The sequence below is a fragment of the Orbicella faveolata genome, unplaced genomic scaffold (genome assembly GCF_042242905.1).
Source record: "Orbicella faveolata isolate gen_17 unplaced genomic scaffold, um_ofav_v1 contig_15, whole genome shotgun sequence".
Taxonomy (NCBI): Eukaryota; Metazoa; Cnidaria; class Anthozoa; order Scleractinia; family Merulinidae; genus Orbicella; species Orbicella faveolata.
In genome coordinates, this window is record NW_028301542.1 from 11753094 (window position 1) to 11765094 (window position 12001).

The 12001-nt window shown below is 40.9% G+C and overlaps 1 protein-coding gene and 1 pseudogene across 1 annotated transcript; one reads left to right on the forward strand and one right to left on the reverse strand.

Moving 5' to 3' along the window:
* Positions 1–7797: 7797 nt before the first annotated feature.
* LOC149113548 (uncharacterized) lies at positions 7798–9547 on the forward strand (annotated as a pseudogene).
* Positions 9548–10801: 1254 nt separating this feature from the next.
* Positions 10802–11563, reverse strand: LOC149113549 (uncharacterized). The gene has a single exon (XM_089288451.1). It carries the CDS (start codon positions 11465–11467, stop codon positions 10934–10936), a length of 534 nt encoding a protein of 177 aa, XP_089144577.1. The 5' UTR covers positions 11468–11563; the 3' UTR covers positions 10802–10933.
* Positions 11564–12001: the final 438 nt, after the last annotated feature.

Here is a 12001-nt window from a genome sequence, read left to right on the forward strand (position 1 = left end):
TTTTCAAGTACCGAATATCAATGAGTAAAAGAGCCATTTTGCGCCAAAAAGCGTCACGTGGGTAAGTTTATTTTGTGAAATGGAGGAGTGACCGTTGCTACTGTGACGGCTTTTTTAAACATGCGAAACAACTCGACTGCGCAAGTCGCGTGGTCTTTTTGACACATATGTCTTAACCGATGACGATGGCAGTTATCTACAGCTGGAAAGTTTTGGTATTATTGAAAAAGAGGTTTGTCAAAGCCAAAGGGAGATCAGAAATACGAAACGAAATTTTTACGAGTCCTCCGACGAAGAAAGTTCTGACGAATTCATTTAGAGGGCATACAGACTTGCCATCAGTGGTGGCAAAAGTGCACGGAAATTAAAGCGAAAAGTCCCGGAACTTAAAGAAAAGACACCAATGCAAGGAAACAAGGCTTTTCCGGCTGCAATGCTCGAGAACGATAACGCCTCGTGGTACTTTAAGCTAACAATTGTTGAGCGAGCGGACTCAACAATACGTCCTTGACGAAACTGCTCAGTAAAGTGTAACATCAACACGTCATCCTTCTATGTGAAAGAGGCCTAGATTCGAGAGCTGTATGTACAGCTGGCGAATATAATTCTGTTTAACAATGATTTCCTAGAAATTCCGGACTCTCCAGGACCAGTAGTTAGGACAGTGTGTAAAGTGTGCCTTTATTGGTAATTACTAAAAACTAAACGATTGAGAAAATCTCACGTGATATCCATGGACCGTCTTTATGGTTTACTTCCGACGGCAGACATACTAACGCGACAAAGATAAAGTGAGATATTCTCCTGTATTTCTCAATACACACATCAAACACTTAATGACTGGTCCGGAGAGGAACAGTAAATTTTGTTTCCTAAGATTTTTAATGTTGAGATTTAAGGAGAAAGAATTCACCGTTTTTAAACTCTGATTTTAAGTTTCAGATTTCTGATTTTTGAATCTCTAATATCGCGTTCATCATGGCCTGAAAATTAAATATTTTATAACTATAAAAATCAGAGTTAAGAACTAAATTACACCTAATTTACGATTTTCTTGAGTTTAGAATCAGGAAAACAGGTTGGCTACAAAGTATCATAATTAGTATTAATTTCCACATGCTGTTAACAGGTAAAACTATACATTTGCGAGAGATTGCACGAGAAATGTCGTATGAATTTCTATTTGAGGGAAATTGCGCAAAAATTCTTCATTTTTGCTTTAAAGCAGTTTACATTACAAATGCTCAAAACTATACATCTGACACAAAACTATACATCTGAATAAAATCGAGTTAAAATTGTCGATTTTTGCTTTATATCTTCAAATTTTCTTCAAAAACAAAGTTAAAGCTGTATAGAGGTTAAACTATACATTTGAGTAACATCGCGCAAGAAATGTCTATTTTTACTTCATAACTCTAAATTGCCTCAAAGTAAAGTTTTACATTTCAGATGCTATTCAGTCGTGAAACTATACATTTGAGTCAAATCGCGCGCGAAATGTTTGTTTTGTCTTCACACTAAACATTTATAAGCAGAAGAAATCTCTATTTTCACTTCATAACTTGCAATTGCTTTAAAAACACTGTTTTAGATACGTCTTGGCTTCAAAGACTTGAAACTATACATTTAAATTGCCTTAAAAAACACAGTTTCAGATTCCACATTCTCTTCAGACGTGGAACTCTACATTTAAGTAAAATCGCACCAGACATTTCTAATTTCGATGCATACGTTTTAATTCCCTTAAAACACAGAGTTTTGAACTCCACATGCTGTAGAAAAATGAGAGTAATTATTTGAATGAAATGGCCCGTGAAATGAATTTTTTTTGCGTCAAAACTTTAATTATACTCAAAAAACACAAGTACTAGAGAAGTGAAACTATTCATTTAAGTTTAATCGCACGGGGAATGTCCATTTTTTCTTCATACCTCCCACTTGTTAAGACATGCTGTGAAGATTTTAAAACACACATTTGAGTGAAATTACAAGAAAAATGTTCATTTCCATTTTATAACTTCAAATTCCCTCAAAAAAGACAGTTCTAGATTGAACATTTTTTAGAGATCTAAAACTATACATTTGAGTGAAATTACAAGAAAAATGTCCATTTCCATTTTATAACTTCAAATTCTGTCAAAAAACACAGTTCTAGATTGAACATTTTTCAGAGATCTAAAACTATACATCGACAGAAATCGCACGAGAAATATCCATTTTCGCTTTATACCTGCCACTTGCTAACACATGCTGTAAAAAGGAGAAAGTACCCATTTAAGTAAAATCGCACGAGAAATGTCCTTTTTGGCTTTATAGGTCCCAGTTCCCTCAAAAATACAGTTTTAGATTACACATGCTATAGAGATGTGAAAATACACATTTGAATGCATTTGGACGAGAAATGTCCATTTTTACTTGCTACACAACACAGTTTTTTATAGCACATGCCATAGAGACGTGAAACTATACATTTCAGTCAACTGGCAAGTATCTCGGTTTTCGCCAAAAAAAGACAATCTTAGATTTCACGTCCTGTAAAGAGGTGAAACTATACATTTAACTGAAATCCCACGAGAAATTTTCGTTTTCTCTTCATAACTTAAAATTGCCTCAAAAACAGAGTTTTAGATTCCACATGTTCTAAAAACGTGAAAGTACACATTTGAATGAAATCGCACTTGAAATGTTTATTTTCGCTTTCTAACACAGTTTTAGATACCACATGCTGTTAAGGCATCAAACTATATATTTGAGTGAAAGTGCACGAGAAATGTCGATTTTTTCTTTATACCTGCCAAATGCCTCAAAAACTCAGTTTTAGATTGCAGATACTCTAAAGATGTGAAACTACATTTTAAAGAAATCGCACCAGAAATAATAATTTTCTCTTCATAGCTCACAATTGCCTTTAAAAAAATTAGTTTTAGATTTCACATGCTGTAGAGACGTGAAAGTACACATTTGATCGAAATCGCACGTTAAATGTCTATTTTTGTTTTATAACTTTAAATCCCCTTAAACAACACAGTTTTAGATTTAACATTTTCTAGAGACGTAAAACTATACATTTAAGTGAAATCGCACGAGAAATGTGGAATTTCGCTTCATTTTTCACAATTACCTCAAAAAGACAGTTTTAGATTTCACATCCTGTAAAGAGTGAAACTATACATTTAAGTAACCCTAAAACATCAAATTGCCTCAAAAAACAATTTTCCGATTTAACATTCTTTAGAGCCCCAAAACTACACATCAGAGTGAAATAACACGAAAAATGTCCATTTTCGCTTTATAACTTTAAATATCCTCAAAAACACAGTTTTAGATTCCAGATGCTGTAAACAGGTGAAACTATCCATCTGAGTAAAATCAATCGGCAAATATCGAATTTCGCTTAATAACTTTAAACTTCCTCAAAAACAGTTTTACATACCACCTGTTCTAAAGAGGTGAAACTTTACGTTTAAGTAAAATCGTAGAAGAAATGACCATTTTTGCTTCAATACTTAAAATTGCCTAAAAAACCATGTTTTAGATTCTATATGCTATAAAGAGTTGAAACTCTACATTTGACTTAAATTTCACGAGAAATGTCCATTTTTGCTGCATTACCTTCCAATTCCCTCAAAAACAGAGTTTTAGATTACACATGCTGTAGAGATATGATAATACACATTTGAGTGAAATCGCACGTGAAATATCCTTTTTCGCTTCATAACTTTAAATATCCTTGAAAAACAGTTATAATTCTACATTCTCTAGAGACGTGAAATTATGCATTTAAGTGAAATCGCACGAAAAATGTTCATTTTGGCTTTATACGTCCCAATTACCTCAAAAACAAAGTTTTAGATTCCAAATGCTGTAGAGACGTGAACGTATACATTTGAATGTAATCGAACGAAAAATGTCGATTTTTGCTTCATAACTTTAAATTGCCAAAAACACACAGATTTTGATTCCAAATGCGCTAAAGGCGTGAAACTATACATTTAAGTCAAATCGCACGAGATATGTTGGTTTTGCCCTCATTTCTCCCAATTCCCTCAAAAAGACAGTTTTAGATTTGACATGCTGTAAACAACTGAAACTATATCTTTGCGTAAAATCGCAAATAAAAATGTCCATTTCACTTTATATCTTTAAATTGCCTCAAAAACACAGCTTTAGATTCTACAGAGAGAGACGTTGACACGCATACTTAAGTGAAATCCCGCAAAAAATGTTAATTTTCGCTTCCAATCTCCTGGCATCATACCTACATTAAAGTAAACTTCAACGAGAAATAACGATTTTTGCTTTGGCTCTGAAACATAGTTCTAGACTCCAGGTGCTCTAAAGAGGTGAAACTTTAAATTCTCCGTAAACCGTCTAATCCCCCAACCAAGTTTAGACACTTCGAAAAATTTCCATTTTCAAAACTGCTCCAAAGCGCCCCTATGGCATTCCAAACATGCGTCTGCATGTCAGAGTTACGAAAACCAAGAGATTTCCACGAAAATGACCGATGATATCCAAAATTTTCCGACGAAAACCCAAAGATCAACGACCACACACTCAAAAGCGCAAAAATTGGGATTATGCACTTTTTCAAAACCTTTTGATATAAACTATTGTCCCCCCTTCAGTTACGTGCAGGCGCCAAGTTTACTGCTGTCATATCATCGTTAAGGAGTATTTGCTCTACTACCTTCAAACTGGGCGTCGATCCCCTATACAATAAGCACCCCTAAGATTTTCACCATTTTCAAAACTTTGTGCGGCAAACTATTGGCCAGCTCGAGTTACGTGCAGGCGCCAAGTTTAACGCTGTCATATCATAAAACGTCTGTCAAATAAAACAATTTGTTTTGAAAATCTTCAAAACTAGTGGATATGACTTACAGTCAAAGTTTTCTGTTTTTTTTTAAATCAGCACTTAGATAGTGTGTTTAAACAAACAATCATAAATTACTCCACTTTCATGATTTTTTGCTAATTATTTTGCACAAGATAGAAAGGTCTCTGATACATAACATATATTATTTTCACATTATTTCGTTGAAAACAAAAAGGCGCAATTAACTTGCAAAGTCAGCAAATTGAGTTTTTATGCAAAAAAAGGTGGATATTTTAGCTATTAAAATGCATAATCTTTAAGGTTAAGACACAAAACTCGGTTAAAATGTAACCTAATAATAGGGCTATCTGTGTTTTAAGTTTCATTGTGATTGATTAAAATGTAATGATTTCATGACTTTTTCTTTCAAAAGAAATTAAAAAATTTAAAGGGGGCGAGGTGCTACCTCGTGATTCTGATTTTAAATCACTTAGTTTTAACATTTTCAAGAGCTGATTCAACCGTTTGACTAGAAACTTAAGGGTTATATTTTTGAACACTCGACTTCAGATTTGAAGGTTTAGGTGTCGCCCCAAGGGGTAAACTTCACGCTTTTTTGAGCTCCGTTATTTCTGCTTTTTGGTACACTTAAAACACTGCGCAGAAACAATACAACTATCAGAAAAAGGTGTGTAAGATGCTAGACCAACTTCCAAGCACATTTTGTTCTGATAAGACGCAATCGCTTTTGCGCAGGCTCAGGTCAAAGTTTAAGGGTGCATTGTTTGACCATTTATGCATGCTGTGGGAACTCGTTACTAGAACCTGAGGTCTCTATGTGTATTAATATGATTGTTGATGCTAAGGAACCGTTGGGTGTTAATTTTTTTAAATCGGTTCCTTTGCTTACGTAATATGACACCATTTGTGTCGAAACTTCGACAGCTAATAACTTTGCAAGGATTTAATCATTCCTCCAAATTTTTTTTGCGTTAGATACCCCGTAATAAAGGCTACATTCGTGTCAAAAATGAAAGGCAATAATTGAATTCTCACAGAGTTATTGCCGTTCAAAGTTTCGCCACAAAATTACCCATGCGTGCATTGCGCGCTTGGTTATACGTGGAAACGAGGTTAAACTTTAACTGTTAATAACTCTTAAGGAAAAATAAGTTAGCTTCTGAAATTTGAAGACATCATAGAATACGTCATGAGCGTTCTGCATGTTGGTTTCACCTGTCACTATAATCTCTGCAAGTGCTCGAAACCTTATAATGCCTATAACTTAAAGAGAATTTAACCGTTTGACTAGAAACTTGAGGGTTATATTTTTGAAGACTCGACTTGAGATTTGAAGGTTTAGTTGTGGCCCTAAGGGGCAAACTTCAGGCTTATTCTTAGAAAAAAGGAGTTAAGTTTTCTTAGAGATAGCAGCAGTTAAAGTTTGGCTTTGTTCTGATGTACATGTCTTACTGTTGAGGCTTTGCTTGACAAACTTTTGTTGCAAGAATTCGTTATGTAGTGTTCGTCATCATCCAGTCAACAATGGAAGGTGAAATACCTGGAATAATGGCTATGCTAAGGTGCGCTTCTAATTGCGACAGGAACGCATTAGAAGAACTGGGTCTGGAAGAGGGTTTCGAATATAATATTCCTGTACGATTTGACCCCAAGGCAACATCCTCTCAAGAACTCGAAGAAGAGATCGATGACCTCATGTTCTTTGCAGAGGCAGCCAATCGCCTCCACATGGACAAACCGGAAAATGTAGCGCGCAAAGCTATTAGTCATATGATCCATTCTTTCTACTGCTTGTACGACCGAATGCCAAAAATCGGCGGGCGCTACAGCGGCGAGGATCTCTCTACAGAGATAATAGAGTTTGCAAAAAGCCTATTCAAATCGGTTGACATTTTAAGACATTTAGAGAAATCAAAAGACGAGGCCAGACCACCTTCAGAACGCCATAAAAAACAGGAGTCAGACGAGGACAGTGACCAGACCTCGGTATACGTCCCAGCCGATGAGAGTGAATCATCCACTGATGATGACTCTGATGATGACACTGCAAACAAAAAACCTCGAGCATCGTCTTCGCTTCCCACCTCAAAGAGGCCTAAGCACACTGCCTCTCCTGTCAGCTCACCTTCAGGATCGCCATCGACTCACAAGACTACTAGATCGCATCATAAGAGGAAAGCGTGCCCTCTCTCCAACTGTTCTTTCAACGGGAACGACCTGCGGCGCCATCTTCTCGTTCACGTCAAGAAAGGCGATCTGGCGGAAGAGGCAGTTGACAAACTGCTATCCATTGTACGTGCTGGTGCTGCTAAGCGAGGAAAGAGGCAGGCCAGAAAGGGTAAACAGCCAGTGAAAGGCCGACAGAGGAAGTGGTGCCCAGTGCCTGGGTGTAATCAACTGGTACTAGACATGGCACGCCACCTGCAGAATCCCTCTATGCATGAGCTTGAGAGAAGTTCTAAAGCGCACATACGCTACCTCAAGATGGCCACTCCGTACACAGGGTTCAGGACCACTTAGTACCACCACCTCCAGCAATCGTTGAGGTTCTCCCAAAACACCATTCATCACCGGTCTTGGCTCCCGCCGTCCGTGTTCCTTCCTCTTCCACACCTTCTGCCATCCCCTATGATGCTACCTCTGCCGCCCTCTCTGCTGCGGCCGCAGCATCTGCCTCCACCTCTGCCGCTGCATCTGCCGTCCCTTCTGCCGCTGCTGAAGCTGACACCGCCAGTACAGTGGATTCCGAGTCAGAATCGGACGACCAATCACATCATTCGTCAGCAAAACCTCTAGACAAAGGCGAGAATTGCGACGTCACCGCAGCTCAGTACTTTACATCAGCTCATCCATCAACGGCCCGCCATCGGTGGCTTGTACTCTTCTACGAGTTTCTCTCGCGGCCGACAGCTGGCGACAAAAAGATATCAATACGTCTCCAGCATGCATCCCAGATGCGATCACTGATCGAGACCATCGATCCAAAGGGCGATGACATCCTTTGCCTCCTTGATCACCAAGGTGATGCCGTGTGGAAGCTTTGGGTCAAGTCCCACTTAAAGAATGGCACTAAGAAGCCTGGTACCATCATATCGTATTTGACTTCGTATGAGAAGTTTCTTGGTTTCGTCACGCACGAACGGTTTAACAAGAGCGCCCCAGCTATCCACCCTGACTTGATGGCTAGGTTCAAAACCCTCCAGAAGGACATCAAGGGCTGGCGTTCGTGCGTGGACAGCCAGACCTATCATGTGAAAAACAAGCACCTGGTAGACGAAACCGAGGGACTTCTCACTCTGGAGGAGCTCTCTCGGATTAAGTCCAGCGACGCATAAAACGAAGCCCCGAGGCTGCTAATTCAAGCGGGTCGTGGAAAAGAACTTAGTACTAAAGAGTTCGTCAACGTCAGGGATTTCTTGCTGGCAAAGTTCTCCTAAGACACTGGTACTCGCCCCGGGCCGCTCAATAACGCCACCTTGCACGAGTACACCTCAGGTAAAGTCCAAGATGGTTGCAAAGTCATGCTAGTGGCAAAGCACAAGCGCGGAAAGGATGGACCAGCGATCTGCCCAATGCTGCCAGACCAATATAAATTCATGGACATTTATGTCCGCAGAATTCGCCCTGACTTTGCCAAGCTTGATGAGGATGCCCTCTTTATCACAACCGACGTAATCGCGTTCCGCGAGGGCACCATTGGTAAAAGGCTTTCTGCCTTCATAGAAAAATGTGGCGTAAAACTTGGATCGCGTATGGCGTTTGTTGATATGAGAAAAATGATAACTACGCAGATGCTGGATCGCTGCAGCCCAGAAGAACGAGCCATCCTGCGGCGTGTCCTCGCCCATAGCGAGAAGACCTCTAGGCAGTGGTACGCACGGCCGGACTTGACGAATACTGGCATCAAGGCCGTTAACATTATCCAACAGCTATTGGACGTGAAAGAAAAGGCGAAGTTCGACGCTGCCGTGTCAACATCGAAGGAAAAAAGCCCGCCACCGTCACCACCACAATCTACATCCAAGAAACAGAGCCCACGAGCGTCACAGCGACCAACTACACCCGAGAAACAGAGCCCACCAGCGTCACCACCACCATCTACATCTAAGGCGACAAAACCACCGGCACCACCATCCGTTGAAACCCAGTCGCAACCTTCCGCAAAATCATCAAAGCAATCAACCATGGTCAGTGAAGTAGTGCCACCATCTCCAACACATAAGATGCTTACCGAAAAACAAAAGGGTCACATAAGGAGTGCCTTTGGCAAAACGATCGAGGCTTGTGACAAAGTCACCATGACCGAGGTACAGAAAACACTGTGACGGATCCCCTCTCTACTTTCTTTCATTTTCAAAAAACAGGGTAAAGCAAGTTGTAAATTATGTTAACTATCTTGCAAAGATAGGAGGTGCAACGTCAACAGCGCCTGTGTCTGAAGTACCTAAAGAGGCTAAAGTCTCCAGCTGGCTGGATGACTTTGACGATCCCTCTTCCAGGTCCACAGGACCCAAGCGGACAGAGTGGGACCCTGAGGACACCAAACTGCTCAAAGAAGCCTTCAGAGACTTTTCCGAGCTGCCAGCGACGACAGATATCCGAAAAACCATCAATAACGATCGTCGGCTGAAGGACCTCATGGAACAAGAAGGATGGGCGCGCCTTTACAACAAATTGAAGAATCTCTTCAGAAAAAAGAAGTAGGCACGTCGTTCGACTTGACTGGGTTGGTGGCCCAATAGTTTAATTGGACTTGCGTTGTGTTTGTTCTGTGTGGTCCGGAAGAGAGAGGGGTTTCTGTTGTCTTAACAGCGGGTGAATCTCTTGATGACACGTAATGGACCACATTGTGTTGAACGTTGCGTCTGAACTGGAAAAAAAACAAAAAAGTTCACATTACATAGTTCAGCCAAGCTGAACTCCTGTAAATATCATTGTAAGTAGAATTGTACAGATCAAAAATCTAAAGTATCTTTATTTATTGTATATAAAATTGTATGTAAAATTGTAAATATTTTAATTGCACATAGAATTGTAAATATTGTAAATAGTCCTGGCGACAATGAGTCGGCCTGGTGACCCGATGATACCCTCCGGGGACTGAGCAGTTTGTCAGGGATCAAACGCGAGCTGGGGTAGCCAACCCCCAGGGAGTGCCCCACAAACACGCTCAGTCTCTGGGTAGTACTCTTGCCGTTTGATACGGCAAGGGGGAAACTGGGAAACCATCATTACATGTTTTCCTCTCACAGTAGTCCTACCTTGTCGTGGTTGAAAGGCTTGTGTGCCTTCATGAACCAAAGACCTGTACAGGTCTGAAGGGGAGAGGTCAGACTAAAGGGGCTACATCTTTGTGCACATCCGTTATGACTGCTGTCACGTTTTCTTGCATCTTCTTTGTCCCACTGTGTTCAATTGCAGGCCATATTCTACTGAAGGGATGATTAACCCCTCCAGCTTTCAGCCAGAGCTCCGTCTGCTAACCTTAGCCGCAAGGCCAGGCTACCCAGGATGCACCACGAGGAGGTGGAGTTGGCTTTGGGTGTGAGAGGCGATTAGACAGACCGGGGCTTACAAACTGCCCAGAAAGCCTAACGGACTTCCTGTCCGCAAGTTGCGCATCAACACCCTCTTGTACCCCAAAAATAATTAAAAACTTAGACTGTAAAGACACTAGATGTTCCCGTGGGGCACTCCTCGGAGATTGGCTACTCCAACTCGTGTTTGATCCCTGACGGGAGACATAAAGCGCCGAGCCTAAGTCTAAAGCAACAATGACGTATTTACATGGCTGTTTTTACAGAAGTTAAAATATATACAATTTTTTGTACGGTGACATTTACAATAAATAAGTCAAGTTAACATCTATTTGACAATTCTAGGTACAAAGGTATTTACAAAAATTCAACTTTGTTGAATTGAAACTATTTACAATAATGTGAGTTTTTGGTCTATGTATTTTGTTTTTTTTTGGCTATTTTTCTTACATACACTAATATGAACGTCTATTTACAAAATTTATTTACAAAGAGAATGTATGGGCGTATGACGTACGTATGATGCGTATGGTAATGCATGATGCATGCATGTCTAAAATGAATGTGAACGTCTGTGTTGGGATGGCAGACGCCCTGTTTGGGTGCTGACATCCACCGGCCTGTACTGCGTGACAGGGCAGAACAGGTGGATGCCAACCCCGACGCTGACCATCCCCGTACCGTCTGTCTGAGTCGTCGCGTCCGTCACAGTAACTCGTCGTGGAACGGTCGACGTCGAGGAGTGGGTGGAGGTGGGGCGGGTGGACGTGGTGCAAGTGGAGGTGGTGAGGGTGGAGGTGGGGCGGGTGGATGTGGAGGTGAACAACGGCCGAAATGGAATTGTACCCTGAGCGCCACTTCCCAGGGAGGGTCTCGTTGAGGGCTTCTTTTTGCCCTTCTTCGCAGAGGCCCCAGACAACAGCATATACCTGGCCTTCATGGATTGCCAGGAATGACCAGTTACTCTTTGGGCCTCTGCGAAGAGCCACAATTTATTTCCGCTAACGGGGTACTTCAACTTGTTGGCATGAACGAAGGCCTGGAGCGCGTGGTCCTCGGCTGGCGTGTATCTAGCACGGCGGCTCATGGCGACTGGCTCAGCTACAAAAAACGATGCAGGAAAAAAAACCTTGCCTTAGTCTCTAATGAGGACCTCAAGTTCCAGTAACGAGTACCCACACTTACAGACATTACAGTTAGGGGTGAAATTAACATTCTATACAGATAGCTACCTTTGAATTCTATAATGTCTGTAGATTTGAAAGCCTGCCTCAATATTATCTTAAAGTTCTAAGCAGTAAAAGTCTGGCATACTTACAGACATTAGACTAAAGCCTAGCACTCACGTGACCCACACAACAGATAACCCTTGTTGCATTCTATCTTTGCTTCAAATTGCAAGTCAAACGGTTCAATCCTCTTAGAGTTATTAGCAGTTAAAGTTTCCCCTCGTTTTCGCGTTAAAACCGCTGAGGGTATGGTACCAACAAACTTGTGTCTGCCATTTTGTATAAAACTTTAACCGCTAATAACTTTGCGAGAATTTTATCATTTGCTACTAAATTTGGCATGCATGTAGCCTATGTCACGGCCTATCCGACGCTTCAATTTGCTGGCCAAA

Coding starts and splice junctions, on each gene's coding strand:
- LOC149113549 (XM_089288451.1), bottom strand. CDS start 11,467: ATGAGCCGCCGTGCTAGATACACGCCAGCCGAGGACCACGCGCTCCAG.